Source organism: Ictidomys tridecemlineatus, unplaced genomic scaffold, assembly GCF_052094955.1.
Source record: "Ictidomys tridecemlineatus isolate mIctTri1 unplaced genomic scaffold, mIctTri1.hap1 Scaffold_233, whole genome shotgun sequence".
In the NCBI taxonomy this organism is placed as follows: domain Eukaryota; kingdom Metazoa; phylum Chordata; class Mammalia; order Rodentia; family Sciuridae; genus Ictidomys; species Ictidomys tridecemlineatus.
The window spans coordinates 259,436-278,893 of record NW_027522008.1 but is presented as its reverse complement, the minus strand read 5'-3'; the positions used below and the strand labels follow the sequence as shown (position 1 = coordinate 278,893).

At 46.6% G+C, this 19,458-nt stretch overlaps 1 protein-coding gene across 5 annotated transcripts in view; it reads right to left on the bottom strand.

Annotated features, from left to right (window-relative positions):
• Positions 1–5,491: 5,491 nt before the first annotated feature.
• The window catches only part of LOC144373104 (transport and Golgi organization protein 1 homolog), a 91,088-nt gene continuing 77,121 nt past the window's right edge, over positions 5,492–19,458 (bottom strand). The window contains exons 11-14 of one of the 5 annotated variants that reach the window (XM_078036209.1): positions 9,371–9,441; positions 8,416–8,487; positions 7,672–7,768; positions 5,492–5,623 (exon numbers count right to left, since the gene is read on the bottom strand). In XM_078036209.1, the coding sequence (XP_077892335.1) occupies positions 7,756–7,768; positions 8,416–8,487; positions 9,371–9,441 (156 nt within the window). In that variant the 3' untranslated portion in view covers positions 5,492–5,623; positions 7,672–7,755. The other 4 variants (XM_078036213.1, XM_078036212.1, XM_078036210.1 and 1 more) reach the window with 4 other exon arrangements.

Below are 19,458 nucleotides of genomic sequence, written 5' to 3'. Positions count from 1 at the left end.
AAGTGAAATCTCTCCCAGGTCTAGGGCTAAATCTTATGTAGTCTACGCCCAGTTCTGTCGGTGTGTGGGAAGGGTGTGGCCAGGCCCGCTCTGGCTCCTCAGTAGAAATAGCCCTGAAGGGTGAGAACTTGATCTTTTTTATCCCCCAGTGTAATATTATACTGGCAGAATTAAAACATCACTATTGAAAAATGCACAGCTACCAACACCAGCCGCCTTTGCCTTAATAAAAAGCCTCAGCTGACAATCCAGCAACATGGACAAGACCACATTTGCTTTTAACAAAAAATGAGGTTCAGAGCAGGAAGAAAGCCTAACTGTTCTTACCCCTGGTGTGTGGTGGATCAGCAACATTCACTCCACTGTCCCCAGGACCCACTGCCAGGGTGATGTGGAGAGTCTCCTCAGTCACCCTGGCTGGGCTCCTGGCCATGCAGTGCACTTGGCTGTGTGCTGACTCTGGATGTGGGCTGAGGGTGGAGGGCCTGCTCCTTGGAGAAACTCTCCATGTCAGCACCCAAGAGAGCTGCTGGGCTCTGAAGGAGAGAGCGAGCCAGATCAGAACCATTGCCAGCTCATCTCCATCCCGCACACAGAACAGGCAGCTCACTCACATCCAAGTGAGGTCCTGCTCCCCCACCAAAACCTTCACAGAAAAGTCTGGGGTAATGCCACACTGTTAGTGGAGACGAGTCTTCCATGCTCACATGCCCAAGATCAAGCTAATCTCATACTTAGAGAATGTAGTCGCACTACTTTGATCACAGCCAAAAAATGAAGAAGAAAGCAAAAGCAAACCCCAACAGTTGAATTAGGTACCACTCAGGGTTAAGAGTTTTCTGAACAACTAGAAGTTTAACCTCAAAACAGCCCTGGTGAACAGATACTAAACATCCCTATGTTGCTTATTATTCTGGAAAATTTTTGCTCAGATTATTGTATCATAAATAGTATCTAAGAGACACTTCTAGAATTGAAAGGGCACCAGGCTAGACCTTCCTGTTTATATACTAAATTCAGAGAGAGTACTAGATGGAAATGGAGGCATCTCCCCTCTTCATTTAGTGAGTAGTCAACCCAGGTTTTGATTTTAAAAAGGCACTCTGATGAAAGCATCACCTACCCATCTCAGGTGGACCAGGTGCCCGGTAGCTTTCTCTGTCCATGTTCCAGGGCTCTTTACTGTACCTAACACAGAGCTTGGGCTGCCTGCGCGTGATGCTGTGAACATCAACCTCTGGGAAGAGGCCTCAATCTCTGAGACACACAATCTCAACAGACTCCCAGGTTTAGAAACTGCTTAGGATGTCTCAATGAGCCTTAGGAACAGAATGGGCAGAGCTGCTGCTGCGATCTTTCTATCAATGGTGGGTGGAGCTGGCAATGGGCCTGTTTCCTAGTAACATTTTCCCAGCAAGCAGTCCTTCAGCATCCACAACCATGTTAGAGGAGCAGCTCTCACGGGCTTGGGCTTCAGCCCAGCAGGTGCTCATGATCTTCCACCCACTGAAATAGCGCCCCTGTGGAGTGCTCTCCCTCTGACACAGAATACAGAGCATGTCTTGGCACTGCCCATGACTCTCATCCCTTGGTATCCATGGGGGGGCTGGTGCCAGAGCCCCACGCAGATACCAAAATCCAGGGATGCTCAAGTCCCTTGTCTACAATGACACCCCATTTGCACATGACCTACCTATGTCATCCCATGTGAGTCACCTCTAGATTAATCATCATGACTAGTAAAATGTAACATATGTTGGACTCTATTTTTAGGGAATAATGATGAGGAAAAGAAGGCTGCATGTTCATGAAGCTTCTCTGCCCTGAATATTTCTAGTGTGTAGGTACTGGAACCCACAGACACCAACAGCCAACTGTGCAAGCAGGGCTGGGATTCGGGGCCTGGCTTGTTCCTTGCAGCTGTTCTTACAGCAGTCCTACCTGATCCCGACGGGGACACTAACTACTGGTCCCAGGGAGTGACTTTCCTGAGACACAGGGTGTTCAAACCTCTGCAGGATTTGACAGACCAGGACTGAGCCAAAGAGCAGAGGCCTTGGCAGGGCAGCCACCTCTGTCACCTAATGCTGCCCATCTAATGCCAGGTGCCTGTCTTGGGGGGAGCTAGAGGCCATATCTACCTATGGGGGACAATCACCTAGAGCTCCACCTCACTGTATCAGAGGCCTTACCATCCCTCTCAATGGCCACCATCAGTCCTGATCAGTTAGTCCCCTGAGAAGAGAGGTAGGTTGGAACACCTGGTGGCACAAAGGTTTCATCTGAAAGGAGATAAGACAATGAGATATCAGGGTTGCAGTGACAACAGATGCAGATGCATATTTAATGTGAGGCCTCAAACAGGATCCCCTGGAAACAGCCATCGAAGCTGCTCAGAGACCAGGTGGAGCTGGTACAGGAAAAAGGCCCTCCCAGACCTGAGACTTATCCGAGCCCAGGTCGAAAGCAGGGAAACCAATGTGAAGACCACAAAATATGGAGAAGAGTGACAGGAAGGGGACAGAACTAACAAACCAGAGCACTGTGAGTTTCAGGGACAATCCACCATGTGGCAAGCAGCACAGGATGCCTCCACTTATGAGGAGGATATCAGCAGGCAGTTTGTTAATATTTTTTTAAGAGAGAGAGAGAGAGAGAGAGAGAGAGAGAGAGAGAGAGAGAGAGAGAATTTTTTTAATATTTATTTTTTAGTTTTCGGTGGACACAACATCTTTGTATGTGGTGCTGAGGATTGAACCCGGGTCGCACGCATGCCAGGCGAGCGCACTACTGCTTGAGCCACATCCCCAGCCCTGTTAATATTTTTTAGTGTCAACTGTCATGGCTTCTTCTGACCTGAAAATAAATGCCACCATGCTCACCTGTGTTGGTGACACTGTGCTGCTCGCTCTTCTTCCTGATTTGGTAGATGATGCACACCCACACCAGAGATGTCAGAAGGATGCTGCACACCAGGGCGATGGTGAAGACGCTCATGGTGCTCTCGTCCTTCCTGCAGCCAGGTGTGGGCAAGATGCTCAGCTGGCTGTGAGTGTGCTCTGTGCCCAGGATGTTAGATATCTCTCAGGTGTACGGGCCTGCATCCTCCACCACCATGTTCTAGACCACCAGCAGCCGGTTGCCGGGGTGAAGTGGCATCTGTGGGTGAGGCTCAGTGGGCGGTTACCCTTGAGCCAGGTGATGTGGGTGAGGGGCTGCTGGCCACTTTTCACTGGAGGGCTACCATCTCCTCAACAGACACCACGCAGTCTTCCAAGGGTACCACCAAGGGCAGGGTCTCTGCAAGAGGTCAAGTGAGCTCACACTCACTCTGGGGCCTCAGTGCTGTGGTCTGCTTGGTTCTCTGGACATGGCACAATCCCACCAGCGAGCTTCTGTCAGAGCAGCAAATGTTCAGATGGCTGATCTCAGGTCAAAAGATGCTCCTGTTCCCAAACTGGCCTGTGTCCCTGTTCTTGACTAAGACCACACCCCTCCTGCATGCTGTCTGTTTCCAGTTGCTCAAGGCTCTGGCATTGCACTGGCCTTTAGTATTTTTGAAGAGATAGGGCTAGATGTGGTGGCACACGCCAGTAATCCCTACAGGTTGGTAGGCCAAGGCCAGGAGGGTCAGGTGTTCAAAGCCAGCCTCAGCAAAACCGAGGCACTAAGCAATTCAGTGAGACTTGGTTTCTAAATAAAATACAAAATATGGCTGGGGGTGTGGTTCAGTGGCTGAGTGCCTCTTGGTTCTATCCCCAGTACCAAAAATATTTTTCTTTAAAAAGAGGAAAAATCCTAAAATCAGCCCCAAATTTCAAACAGTAGAAACACCTTCCAATAACTCCTAGGCTCCAAAGATCAACTCCACAGCGTTTGCCCTAGGTGCTGTTTAAGACCCCTACACACACACACACACACACACACACACACACACACACACACACACTCGGAATACATCAGGGATGGAACCTAAGACAGTCAGGGTGACATTCGACGACACAGAGCCTGCTGAGTTCTGGGCAGTGCAGCTGTAAATGCCCATTTCCACATCAGTGATGAAAACACAAGTTGTCTTCTGGCATGACATACATGTGATGTTCCCGAGCCACAGGGAAGTCTCAGCCTCTGTCCTTCTGCCAGGCAATCTGGGGTTTGGGATGGCCAGTGGCAGCACACTCAAGGGAAACCAAGGTGCCTCTCTGGATGGTGATGTCTTGGGGCCTTTTGGTAAATGATGGCAGCACTGGAAAACAGACACAAAGGGGATTAGGGAATAGCTAGCTGCAAATACAGGGAATGTCTCTGGGGAAGAGACCCCCAGTGTGTGAGGGCCACAGCTTGCTCTCTCCCTGCCCTGTGCCTTCACCAGCCCAGGACTCTGCTACAGCCAAAAAAGAGCCATGAGCATCCCAGAGAAACAGCCAGCCTCTCCCCACTGTGGCATGGCACTTCCTCTCTGCTCCAGCTAGCGATAGAGTCTCAGGCTGTGGCTGACATTCTGCCTCCTGAACCTCATAGGGTAAGGGGTCATGCAGGTGGAGTTGTGGCCTAAGGCTTTTCTGCATTCACAAGCCACCAGGAGAGAGGCCAGCAACAGAATACCTGCTCACGAAGCTGGAGTCACAGGGAGAAGGTCCATGCCTCCCTGGGGCAGCTTAAGGGCCACACAGTCTGCGGGCTCACTGGCTCAGCCTCAGCCAGCACTGGATGCCAGAGTCAGGGTCCAGCTGCACAGGAGGTGACACCACCATTCCTGACCAAGCTGCTCTGGTCAGCCAGGCGCGTGGAACATGCCTCTTATCCCAGTGGCTCAGGAGGCTGAAGCAGGAGGATCCGGTTCAAAGCCAGCCCCAACAACTCAGCAAGGCCCTAAGCAACTCAGTGAGACCCTGTCTCTAAAGTATAGAAAAGGGTGGGGATGTGGCTCTGTGGGTAAGCACTTTGGGACCTCTTTTACCTGGCAGAGAGCCACTTAGTGGTCTGAGTCTTGAGGTGGCAGTGGGGCCTCTCGGAATACACCAAGGCCACCCTGCGAGAGAGAGATCAAGTCTGCTCTGTGTCTGTGGGGCTGACTGAGCACAGCACACCACCATGTCTGATGACCCATGAGTCAACTTTGTCACTGGCACTTTAATGATCGGAAAATCTCCCTAGGTTCCACGGTGAGGGCACGTGCCCACTCATACTCCTCCTGTCCCCCTCCACAAACAGCAGCCCTGAAGAGAGCCGCTCCGACACGCTGGTTCCTGAGTACAGGACCTCGTGCCACCCTCCAAGACACCTGTCCTGCTCTCTGCTGCCTTGAGAGGTGGGGACCTGCCCCTGCCCAGGATGGCCTGTGCCTCCACAGCTCTGCCACCCCCCCAAGGGCACAGCTTCCCCAGGATCCGGGTATGTGCAGAACCTGGAAACCGGACCACATGGTTCCCGGAGCACAACAGACAGAAGTGCCAGGCTCAGCTCTGCCGCTCACCTCATGTCCCCAAAGTCACCCGAAGCCAAGGAAGAAGGGTGCTTAAATCTGCAGAACTTTCTCCCGGCCAAACCCAGGGAACAGTGTGATCTAATTCCACTCTGTCCTCCGTCCTCTCCGAGGTGGACAGCAGTCGGAATGAGGTGCCTGGGAGAGACCAACAGGGGCACTTCCATACCGTCCACCGTGAGCAGGGCCTTGTGAGAGTAGGCGGGGCCAAGGTGGTAGGTGATAAGACACTGGTAGTGGCCCTGATGCCACCACGTGACAGGCGGGAGGTGCAGGATGCTAGTGTACTCTATCACTTCCCCATCCTGCATGCACACGCATACGTGGGAGAAGTGCTCCGTGTCTGCGTTGACCAGAGCTCATTGTCTTTCTTCCAGGCAGACATCTGGGGGGGTTGCTGCTGCTGACTGCTGAGCTCGTGAACTGGAGGTCCTTGCCCACTGTGGGTGATGATCTGTGGCTTTGGGAAGTCATTTTGGGAGAAAAGGGCCACCGTGAGGAGACAGGAGCCAGCTGCTCTCATGCTGGCACAAAACTGGGCCAGACGCTGTGAGAGCCAGGGACACCAGACCCCGCTCGGGTGAGGCCGTGAGCACACCCCTGACTAGACATGGGCCCCAAGTGCTCAGTCATCTAGCCTCCAGAAGTCTCCGGGAGGCCCGTCCCACGGCACTGCTGGCTCTCACACTCAGCACAGGCACACAAGGTGACACTTGCTGTGGCTGCACAAAGGACTCTGGCAGGATGCCTTCCGGAATGTCAGGACTAGCAGAAATCTGAACTCCCTTAAAATGATGAGAGAACTGACAAAATGGAAAGAATCAACTGTGCTGATTTCTGGGGAACCAGACACAAGGATCCATTGGGCGTGGACTCAGGAAAATGGAGTCCTCTTAAAAAGAGAGAGGAGCTCTCTGGTGTTGTGAGTTACCCCAAGTCCCACCTGCCCCCACCCCTCTCTGTGACAGCCTTGAGACTCAGCGGTTAGCAACCATGGAGGCGGCAGGTGGAGCTCCCCCCAAAGCCTATTAGAGCAGTGTCACTGTGTGACCTGTCGGGCCACGACCTGGAAAGCCCCACTCTTGAAGAAGGCCACCACAGGAAGCCCTGTCCCCAGGCTTCTGATGAAGATAGTGACCACTGTGTAACAGAGCCACTGTCCAAGGTGACTGTACCAGTCGGGGCAGATAGGACAGTGGTCAAGAAACTGAAGCAGAGTCAGGCGCATGAGATGCCAGCAGCAGGCCCTGTGAGTCCCCCAGAATCCTGGGAATCAGAAAGGCCACATCCACATACAGGGCAATAAGCGCACCCTGGAAAGACCCAGGAAAGACCCGGGGGGTGTCCTCACTTCTTGCCTGGGCTGGGCTGGCAGACATGCACAGGAGGAAGTGAGGGTGCTGCTCAGCGTGCACACACACGGCCTGGGTGAAGGACTCAGGATTGCTGATGGGGATGATTTAAGGACTTCTGTGTCCAATTATCGGCTACTCACTAGCAAACCAAGCAGGAACTCAAGGAGTGTACAGAGCAGGCTCCACAACAGTCGCCTAGGAGAGGCCCTAAAGGAACGGTGACGGGACAGCAAGCGCTGGGGGAGGACGGGGAGATCTGACTCTGGACTTGCCACATCATTTCATCTTTTTTTTTTTTGAGTTAGGTATTGAACCCAGTGGTGCTAAACCACTGAGCCACATCTCCAGCCCTATTTTGTACTTTATTTATAGACAGAGTCTCACTGGGTGGCTTAGGGACTCACAAACTTGCTGAGGCTGACTTTGAACTCAAGATCCTCCTGCATCAGCCTCCTGAGACACTGGGATGGGGCCTGTGCTACTGGTCCCAGAATCAGTGGTGTGTGGCAGGAGGCGAGGTCATCACTCTGCCTGGTCCATGGCTGAGCGGAGCTCCTCTAACCCCAGTTACATGGCACCCCACCTCTGAGCATCCATCAGGGCCTCTGCTCGCTGAAACCCACCCCAGCTTATTCAAGAATCCCTTCTCCATGTAGACTTTTCACTTTAGGCAAACGCATGTGAGAATGTGTCCCTGAAGTAATTAAAGGGGTGATCACCCACTTTTTAGAAAAGAATGCATTTGACATTACATAGAACAGCAGTTAGCCCACCACAGCCTGCAGGCTGCTGCTCTTGTGCCAGGACACATTCCATGGCACACAGCCTCACCTGTTCCTTTATGTATTATTCATGGCTGCTTTCTGCTTTAACAAGCTTGCCAAGGATTTGCTTGTGGCCCAGAGTCCAGAATATTCACGTCATCACCCTTTAAGAAAAAGATTGTCACTGAGTGTGTTGGTGCACACATGTGACACCAGCAGCTTTGGAGGTTGAGTCAAGAGGATCTCAAGTTTGAGGCCAGAACTTGTTTTGTTTGTTTGGGGCAGGGGATTGCCCTAGTGATACCCTGTCTCAAAAAGGGCTTGTGATGTGGCTCAATGGTTAAGCACCCCTGAGTTCCATCCTCAATACCGCCCGCCCCATCAAAAAAACCCAAAGATATTGCCTACCTTTTGATCCCAAGCAAGCACCACTTCTTTTGCGGGGGCAGAGAGTAACTGGGGATTGAAATTGAACCCAGGGGCACATAGTTATTGAGTCCCATTCCCAGCCCTTTTGACATTTTTATTTAGAGACAGAGTCTTGCTGAGTTGTTTAGAGCCTCAATAAGTTGTTGAGTCTGGCTTTGAACTTGTGATCCTCCTTCCTCAACCTCTTGAGCTGCTGGGATGACAGGCGTGCACCACCAAGCCAATTTCCCCATGTATTTTTTTTAAAGAGCGATTTAACTTACATTCACCCATCAATGATCATAGCTATTAGAAAAAGTGAGCATTAAGCAATTGCAAGGGTCTGTTACTGTGGAAGTTCTTCCTCAAGCTCACAAAGGCCCCAGGAAGCCCAGGTACTTACAGCTTCTTAAGATTCCCCATCTTGATAAAGGTGTCCAGCTGCACAGGGCTGATGGCACGCTCTTCCAGGTCCCTGAAACACAACACAAGGACTTGTGCAAGAAGCCCCGGGTGCTGGGCTGGGGTTGTGGCTCAGTGGTAGAGCCCTCACCTAGCATGTGCAAGTCCCTGGGTTTGATCCTCAGCACCACATAAAAATAAAACAAAGATATTGTGTCTATGTACAACTAAAAAACCCATAATAATAAAATATTAAAAAAAGAAACCTCAAGTGCCCTTACAGCCAGCCACGTGTCTCAGCCCGGAGACTCAGAGGTTTCCAGGACAGCCATGGCTTGAGGTGACCCACAGGTAATGACTTCTCAGGAGGTGGCTCTCACACATGTTGACACAGCATGTGCAGTGACACAGGGACCCAGCCAGGATGAGGGGCAGCACAGAGGCTGGTGCAGCCTGCTCAGCAAGTCAAGGCCCTCCTAGCAGAACATGGGTTCAAACTGGTTCAAAGACAAACCAAAAGCACACACACTCAAGGCAGCTACCCCAGAAGCACTGTAAGGTCTCAAGGCTGGCTGGCCCCTTCCTCCCAGGGCTGGGGAGGCAACCACAACCATGGAGAAGTTCCCAGTGGGGTGGTGTGTGTGTCACTCTGCTGGCTGGCCTGGGGGGTGGTGAGGAGGCCAGGGCCTGGGAAGGAGGGGTGCAGTGGCGACACAGGCAGTGGCAGGGAGGAAGGTAGTGTCTCACACCAGCTGCATTAGTTGGGAGCACACCAACTGGCCATATGTCCTGTGACTGCTCTGGCAGGGGCAAGATCAGGGCCAGAGTTGAAGCAGCTGTCACTTCTAAGTAACCTGTTTCTTAGTTTACAAAGATGCCATTAAATCACCGGCAGACTTGGCTGCGGCCACCTTTGGCAGGCCTGCGGGACAGGCAAGGTCTGGCAAGATACTCACAGGTGCTCCAGGCCTTCCAGCCCCATGACGCTCTCTTTGCCATGGACTTGGTCTTGTTCCCAGTGAGAGTCCTGCAGTTACCAAACCTCCAGGAAGAGAGAGGGTGGGGGAAAGTGGGGAGAAAGAACACAGGATCAGCGCCATGCTCCCTGGTCAGTGTCTGGTGAGAGGCAGGGGAAGCTGACCTGTGCTGAGATCCCAGGGAACATACACAGCCCTACCCCTTCCAAGAAGCACTTTTCTCTATTACAATTCAGTAGCAAGGACAGGCTGAAGGTGCACGCACTTTAGGGCCTACAAAGACCCCCTGCAGATTCCATTTCACTCCAATCAGAATGGCACTCATCAAGAATACAAGCAATAATAAATGTTGGTGCGGATATGGGGAAAAGGCACACGCAGGCATTGCTGGTGGGACGGCCATTTGTGCAACTACCCTGGAAAGCAGTCTGGAGATTCCTCAGAAAACTTGGAAGGGAGCCACCATTTGACCCAGTTATCCCATTCCATGGTTTATACCCAAAGGACTAAAAATAAGCATACCACAGTGACATAGCCACATCAGCGCTTATAGCAGCTCAATTCACAATAGCTAAGCTATAGAGTCAACCTAGGTGCCCTTCAATAGATGAATGGATAAAGAAAATATGGTACATATACAATGGTATTAATATTATTCAGCCTTAAAGAATGAAATTATGGCATTTGTAGGTAAAAGGATGGAACCAGTGACTATCATGTTAAGTGAAATGAGCCAATCCCCCAAAACAAAGGCCGAATATTCACTCTGATCTGTGAATGCTAGCCCAAAACAAGGGTGGTTGGGGGAATAAAATAAATCCATTGGATTAGACAAAGGAAAATGAAAGGAAGGGCGGGAGATGGGAACAGGAAAGGCAGTGGATTGAATGGGACATAACTTTCCTATATTCATATGTGAATACACGACCAGTGAAACTCCATAGCAGGTACAACCACAGGAACGGGAAGTTAGACTCCATGTACGTGTAATTGTCAAAATACACTCTACTGTCCTGTATAACTAAAAAGAACAAATACAAGCCATTGGAAAAACAAGCCTCTTGCAGCAACAAGCGGAAGCCACTTGTCCAGCCTGGCCCTCTGTCTCCGAGGGCCTCCTGAAGGGGTGGGGGTGAGGCAGGAAATATCATTACAGGGGACAGGCTGGGCACTGTCTCAGTGAGAAGGAGCAGAGGGGGTAACGAAAGCTGTGGATCTGAAAACTGCTGCCCACTTCTGAGACCTATGTTCCAGGGATAATGGTTCCCAAAAGAGGTAAGAAGGGGTCAGGAAAACGGGTGCCTTTCAGGGTGGCTCCCCAGCTCTTTGCACCTGAGATGCACCCTGGCAGCCAGCGTGTGGCTGTGGTGAGCTGGGTCCTTGCCCTCAGCCTGCAGGAGATGCTTTGTGCTGTGGTTTTTGAGCAAAACCCCAGATTTTATATGATGTCAACCCATCAGACACAGGTCCCACCAAGAACCAGGTAAGAAATCTGCCATACAAAGGCCAGTTCTACCTCCCACTAGAGAAGGCAGTGAGCAGCAAGTCCCCTGGCAGGGGTGCCAAGAAAGGGGAGGTGAGCCCGCAATCAAAGATGGCAGGGCCAGGCCATGGCCAACTGTCTGAGCTTCAACTAACTGCAACAAGGCAGAAGCAGCAGGTGACCTCAGGAGCTTGGCCAGGGAGACTGCCACCCCGCTCTGCAGACACCGCCAGCCCACAGGACTCCCTGTCCCCCATCTCATCAGAAATAAACTCCTCCCCTGGGGGCCTCCATTCCAAGGCCCCCACAGTCACTCCACGTTCAGCCTCAGACAAAGCCAGCTCTGTTTCCCATCTCCTTTGGAGGGCAAAGAGCAAACAGGGCAGAGACTGCTGTGAATGCCCTTCTCTCTGAGGTGGTATGCATGGACCTGACAGCAATCTCACCCCAAAAAGCATTTGTACAGCCTCACAATCAAAATTTCTTTTTTTAAAACAAATAAACCAAACACAGAAATCCTGGTGGCTTAGCTTTGGCTCTGTCACCACAGAACCAGCAGCAAATAAGAGCTCGGGGGGCACCAAACCCCAAGCCAGGCTGAGGGCACTGCCAACTTCTCCATTTGCTCAGATCCCCTCAGGCTGAGGAATGTGCACTCCAGGTCCTAGTAAAAAGGAATGGAGCTAATTAGCTAAATCTGCAAACTAGATCGGGAAAAAGCCAGGCTCTTTTTCAACTAAATATCAGTCACATTGTCCCCTTTTACAGCGAGGCCAGGCTATTATTTCTAATGGTGACAATAGCAATGAAATGGATTCTTGATTTTGCAGGGCCCATTGTGCTGTGGGTGGATTAAAACAGGCCTTTATCTTCTCCCTGCTGGCGTGTGGGGGATGGGTGGTGCTCCAGCTAGACCTGGCAGTGGTTCTAACAAACAGCTGCTGGGTGGCAAAGGGAGCTGAGTCTCTCTGCTGGGTGGATGTTCTGTCCCACAGCCAGGGAAGGAAGGATGGCTAGCCTCTCATGAGTCTCCTGCCTAGTCAGTCGTGGGCTCCCAGAGGCTGAATCAGTGCTTGCCCAAGCCACAGTGGCAAGGCACAGGGGGACAGTGCAGTGGTGCTCATGTCCCTGGGACAATAATGACAGGCACAACCTCCTTTCCCTTGAATCCATTTTGAAGGCCCTGCCCACCAGCTACAGGACTTCCTACCTAGTGGGAACCCAGAGGCTCTGCATCTTCCCAGACTCCCCTTTACATGGACCTCTGCTCCCAGCCTCCCAAAGAATGCCCCAGACACGGGCGTTGCCACAGGCAGACCCCTGCATGGCCTGTCCTCCCCATGTCACTACAGTCCAGTGACCTGCCTCTCCTGGGTCCAGACGTTCTCCCCTCTCTCCTCACATGCTCTGCAGGTCCCCAGCAGGTGACTCCAGAGCCATTTTGGAACAGGATCTCTGGAGAGTATGACAATCCCAGGCAAACTCGGGAGAAAGAAACACTCCAGCGGCACCAGGAAGCTCCAGTTTGAAGAACAATCTGAGCTCAAAACTCGGAACAAGGATGGGAAAGGCAACGTCCTCCCAGTTGTCACAGAGGGCTCTGCTGCTCCTATGGCTCTTCATAGGGAAATATCTTCATTAGGCCTGGCCTGTGGTGAGGTAGCAAGGACTCCAGGAGAAATAATGCTTTCGGGAACATCAGGTGTTTCTCTAAGTACTGCTACTTAATTATGGGTCACTGTGGTTAATCCAGAAATGCTTCTTCAAGCTGGTTGGCTGTCAACAGTAGTTACATGTTCTTAATAAAGGAATACTTTTCCTTTAATTTTGGAAGAATTTCAGGGATGCATTTAAAATGTACAAGTTAAGGTGAAAGGTTAGTATGCCTTTGTAGACACATTCCTTCATTTGAGATTAGAAGACATATAAATGAGATATAATTACCAAAATGTATCAGTTAATATCATAAAGGAACAATTTCATTTTTTAGTTAAAATAGGTAAAACTTTTGAGTTCCTCTTGAATACTCAAATCTCAGTTATGTACTTTATATGCATAGCATCTTACCAACACACAGATCAGTTAGGTCCTAATTTTATTTCCACTTCACAGAAAAGGAAACTGAGGTTCAGAGATGGTAAATGTATTATCCAGTTTTGTAACTTGTAGAACTGAAGCAAGGTTTCCAATTAAGGCATTTTTAATTCCAAAGCCTGTGTTGTCTCTGCATTCCCTTTATAAGGAAAACAGGTGCCAAGAAAGTAACAGATACTCACAGGACAAATTTGCATTGCTAAAGCAGAGGAGCTTTTGAAAACATGGGTCACATTCCAAGTTCACTGTCTTGCTTTCCCCCTTCATACTGCATCTATTAATTTGGAAATAGGTGAGATAACTAGGTAAGAAGCTAGGAAATTTCCAACTCTGGAACTGTATTTTTTTTTTTTTTTTTGCAGAAGGACAACTACTCTTAGATTTTTAGCTTCTTATTTGCTCACATTGTTGCTTTGTCTCTCCATTTCAGGCAGGTAAAGGGGTTTCTTTAGGTATTTTCATCACCATCGATATGTGTGACTAATCACGAATAGCTGAACCACTTCTAAAAAGAGCCAGTTATAGGAGAGGCAGGTAGGCAGGGCCCTGAGCATTCTGTGATCTGGAAAGAATAGGATCTGTCACTTCTGAAAACAAAGCAAAACACAACAGCAGTGTCCTCAACTGTAGGTCCTGGTGTTTTGAGTAAGTGATTTTCTTGTTAATAAAAGATTTATTTGGTGTAGCTTAGAGAATTTTCCCTGTATTGTTACTCATATCTTGGGAAGCAGAGATACAATATACAGAAAGAAACACAAGGTTATCCAGTTGGAATGCCATCTAAGGTAGCCTTTCATCATCTGAGTTTATGCTCCAGATCCATCTTACTTTGGCTTTCAGCTAAGGACTACAGCATCCAACAAGAAAGGGATGCTTTTGGCATGAAGACGGAAGGAGCAAAAGATACAATCTGGCAAAACTGACTGCACTAGGACATGAATGCAGGGAGGTAATTGTAGGGTCACAGGATGACAGTTTTAATGAGGATGTGAATGATAACCACCTACTGAGGGAGAACCTAGGTCCTCAACTACCCTCATTATTTTCTAAGACCTTTTTGCTGAATCCTTGTATGGAAGGTATTGAATAACCCCAGTTTTCTTGTGGAGACAGCAGAGGGTCAGCATTCCTCCCAGACTCTTAACGTAGGGCTCTTCCCTGTCTTGCCTCCTTTCTCCTCTTCATGATAAGAATATACTGAATGCAGAATAAATTGAGTTAGTTTCTCAGTAAAATAATTAAAAGATAAACACTAGAAAAGTAGATAAGCAGTTAACTTTTTTATCTTAACGGTGTCAAATGGCATATATTTTGGAATACAGCTTTTTCAAAACTAATTAGCCACATCTGCTAAGAGAATGAACCAGATATATTTGGTGTTGGTAAGTTACATACACTGCCTTTTGTGTGTGTGTGTTCAGAGGCCATGATAAATATTGTACATTCTAAAAGCACAGAGACTTTCATCGGTGACTTGAATTTTATTGACATTAAAATTCAGTTTAGGGGCTGGGGATGTATAGTTTAGTGTTAGAGTGCTTGCCTAGCATGCAAGAGGCCCTGTGTTAACTCCCAGGATCAAAACCCAACCAACTAAGCAAACGAAAACCAAAAAATGGCAAGGGCTGAGGAAACACTGTTGGATCTGTTATAGAAAAGAATTCACAACCTTTCAGAGACAAGTTCAGTAGCATAGTGTGGAAGAAAGTCACTTTATGGTGCATTACACAGTAATTGGATTGTGAAAAATGGACAGCAAGTGAGATTTTTTTTTTTAAACTATAGTCTACAAGTGAAAGATCCTATGGTAGGTGGGAAGAGAGAGAGAGAAAGAAAATCACCACCATATGCTTAATAAGCTTTTACCTTAAAAGAAAGTTTCCAAATTGCTTCATTTTAGTAGGACTCAAAGAAGTGCTATAGCATGAAGCCTAGAGGTATTACCCTGGGAGGGCTTACCATATAAAAGTGATATGAAGCACTATGCCCAGAGAGATAAGAAAATGGAGTTATCAATTCAGGGTCTTTCACAGCAATGTCAGCCCAAAAATGATAAGTAAAACATGTTAAGCACAATAACAAACATTTTGAGTACCCACTAAAGTGTTGGGAACTGATCTAAGCACTGTAGATGGTTGTCTTTCATATGTATATTAACCACATATTATCATGTTTCATATGAGGAAAGTTGAGCTTAGATAGGCTTGGAAAGTTCTAACTGCCTCATGGCTAATGAGTGGTTTAAGCTTGATCTTTGATCACAAGCTAGAATTCCATGACCAGTAACTGTCAAGAAAGATGACATTGAGCCTCAAGTGGGAGTTCAACAGTGGCTTTTTTATATAAGGTAATATCTGTACCTTACTTTAAAATGCTTTGGTGCATGAACAGATGTTTGTATGAATGTTTGCCTGTGTGAATTTGAGCTACCCTGTCTGTTTTCTTAACACTTTTGTCATCAATACCAAGTCTAAAGGAAGAAAGGCCGGGGTTAGCATGTAATCCAAAAAGCCACATTTCAGAAATGGCACTTTGGCCTTCCACAATTTTTAATTCCAATTTCTGCTAGATTTTAAAACATCAGCATAATGAAAGTTAAGGATAAAGGCTATTCATTAGTGAAATCATCAGCTTGTTACTTAGATAATGAATGATGGAAATGGACATTCATTAGAGAGATTAGTGACAATTAATATTTGTGAATTGGTTACAATATTCTAGAAGCACTCCCTGTTCTGGCATGAGTCTAGTGTGTCAGTGCTCACCCGTAGAATGAAGTTGGAAGCGTGGTATTGAACAATTCTCTTTCCAGTTATCTCTTTGGAGAGTTTGGCAGACTAAATGATGGACATAAGGCTAACTGCATCCTGTCTCCAGGATGTTCTCATGTTTGTTTCAGAAATAGCCTTTAACTCAAGGTATGGTGAAGAGATTTCCTTGTAGATTGATTCTCCATGATCTGTTCTCCATTAGGAATTTCCAAGTCCTACTAAGAAAGAAGACTCATCAGGGTGCCTCTCTGGCTCATGATTGTCCTGAGGGTTATTTATTTTTAACCTTTCCTCCTATTGTTTGATGAATCCTGGGAGAGAGTGCTAATAGCTTTACTACTGAAGTCATTAATAGTAAACTTAAAGCACTTCATTAAGGTTTATTGTCCTGAGTCTACTCTAAACCTCCTCTGCTCTAACCTAGGGCACATCTAGCTTTAAGAGAATGGTTTCTACTTTGATGGCACCCAAAAGGATGTGGCAGGCTGCTATAAATTGAGCATTGACCATGTGGTGGACACCGTTTGGTGTGTTTTCTCTGTCATTCAGTCTAGTGGTATCCCATGGGGATGTTTTTCACTCTTTGGGGGCATTGTGGACATTTGCAAAGGTGTTTTTGTTGTCACAATGATTTGGAAGTTTCAATACCAAGACTTCCTGCAAGGTAAGGGACACAATCCTTGTGAAGAATTGGCTATATATGCGTATCTAAAGCCCTGTGGCAGTTCCTAAGGGTAAAATTCTGTTTTTCATAAGTTGTTAAGCCTATAATCTTACTTTTCATGTAAACAGAAATTAATTGTTGAATGATTTTGAGATAGTAGTATTTCCAAGAGTGCATCTATTATGCAGATTGAGGGAAGAGTATATTCATTTTATTTGGGACCTTATCAACAACTTTTCTGTGTCCCTGCCTGTACCTCATGATTTGTGATGGCTATAGCTGCTGCATTAATGGTAACTTATATGTGTGTCTGGATCCACCAATTTATTGAATCTTCTAGAATAATCATGCCTTTTTATTGCCCATGAATACACTTATTAATTTATTATCAACTGACTTTCTTTTAATCATTTTTTTTCTTTTCAGAACCGGGGATTGAACCCAAGGCCTTACACGTTATTAGGCAAGTACTCTATATTGAGCTACACCTCCAGCTCAAAGTAAAGGTGTGTTTTATTTTTTTATGGTGTTGAGGGTTGAACGCTGAAGTGCTTTACCACTGAGCTATATCCCTAGCCTTTTTTATTTTCTACTTTGACACATGTTCTTTTTAAGTCATCCAGGATGGCTTCAGACATGCAATCCTCCTGTGTCAGACTCCTGAGTTGCTGGAATTACAGGCATTGTGCCCTTCTTTGATTTCTTCCTTATAACACAGTTGAGATATTACATTGATTTTTTTAAAGTATTTTGGTAGACAGCATTATATATCAATTTCATTTCAGGATATTTAAGAGGAAGCACATATGTTTTACAACTCATCTATTTCTTGGGGCCTCAACTCAGGTAGTATGTTCATGAATAACCACAGGATACTTTAATAGTGATATTCCAGGTGAAGCTACTGTATTTGATGCTTATTTCAGATAAGCTCAGGGAATTAACCAGGGGAGACATCAGACTGCCCTAGCTCAGCTCAGATACACAAGTACTTACTACATAGGTCCACTTTGTTCCATAGAATAACACGTACTTCCTCTGTCTGTGGAGTAGCTTACTTTGTCTGTAGTCATCAATGATCTCCATAAGAACAAATCTTGGACTCAAACCCCTTACCCTGGCCCACCAGGCCCTGCTTCATCTTACTGGTTTCTCCAGTTCAGCAAGTGCAGATTTCCCCATTGCTCACAGCTCTCCAGCCTCAAAGGCTTCTTTTGATCACCTCAAAGCCTCTGAATATGAAAACACTTCCACCAGAACAATAAAAGGCTGAGTCTATCATTTTTATAAAACAATTTGTTCTCCATTTAATTATCAACTTCTTAGAAAGGAATCTCTTCCCGAGGTTATCTAATGACCACACCTCATCATCGGTGCTTTCTATTTATCTTCCTCACAGCTCTTGTTATAAGTAATCATGTCACTCAGTTTTCTAAAGGTTTGGTATGTGCTCCCAGCTCTAGAATGTAATGATGGGGGCCACATCTACCTTGTTTGCTGCTGGTCATTGGTGCTTACAACACTAAGCGGCACAGTGGGCTCTGATAATTTTAGTGGGCTGAATTGAATGTATTATGATGAGTACGACAAGGTCAATAAATAGAAGCTACTGCTTCCAGGAAATTTAAATTGCTCATCAGTAACTGCTTTCTTTGAATTGATATTTAAAGATTTATTTTCTTTATACCTTAAGAAGACATAGAAGGGAAAAGGAGACAAGAACAACAGCACCAGAGTTTGCATAGAAGAGACCACGAACTAAATTGTGCTGCTTATACTGACATCTTGCTTGGTTAAGGTTTGATTTCATTTTCATGGCATAAGTGTAGCATGAACTGTTCTCAAGGAACAAATTATTTTGAGAGGGCAAGTGGTATAGTAACAATTCCTTAATTATTTTATCTTGTCTTACTGCTAGTGCTCCTGGTGCTTTATAATCTTGCTTGCAAACAACCTCACTTCTCATATTTTCTTAAAAAAAGATTCCCTCTCAAAATTAGTAACTTAGATCAAATCCTTTATCCTGAATGTGACAAGTATAAACCTGACATAAATATATAGCCAAGATCAGAAAGATATTTGTATAGTTTCATATAATAATTATATAAAATGCATACAATAAAACACAAAAGTTGAAGAACTACCACTAACTGATATCAAGACTTATTATAAAGCTATAGTAATCAATACCATGTGGATTTTGTCATCAATAAATCAATAAAACAAAATAGTCATAAATAGACCCAATATATGCACAACTTATTTTCTACAAAGGTGTGATAGCAATTCATAAAGAATAGTGTTTTGTGTTCTTATGAAATGGTGCTGGGACAATTGGATAGCCATGTACGGGGAAAAAATAAGGGGATTTGACTTGTATCTAAACACTATATAAAATTTATTAAATCCTAAAAGCATAAAATTTCTGGAACAAAACAGGTGAAATTTTTCTGGCCTTGATTTAGGCAGTTTTTTATAGATACACTAGAAGTATGATCTATAAAACTACAAATTAGAATTCATAGAAAATAAAGACTCTGCCCTTCAGACAGCATTGTTAACAGAATAAACTTCAGTATGGGAGAGAGTATTTTGAAATCTTATTCTGATAAAGGACTTGTTTAATGTGAGGACAAGCGCATGGAGTACTGCATATGTGGCATATGTTAAGGTGCCTGAGTGGCAAACCACTCCCCTTGTGCTAGGCGTGTGAGTGACAAACCACTTACCCCCTAGGCACAGCACAGGACCATGTGGCCACATGTTTGTGGTCCCAGTGTTTGCTCCACAGTCTGCTCCTTGATTGGTTGCCTCAAGGACAGTTGGCCAGAAATTGTATTGGTGGCTGTCTGTAATCTGCTTAGCTACTACCTGGGTACATATACATGGTAACTATGCAGTAAAATGAGACCTGCTTCCTGCTTGGTCTCCAGAGGACTTGATTCACGACTCTACAACCACACTTTCCTGTACCCTGTTCCATGTACATCCTCACTGGATGAGAGAGAGCCCATGCCATTTAAGACTGTTCAAAACTCAATGATAAGAAAAAATA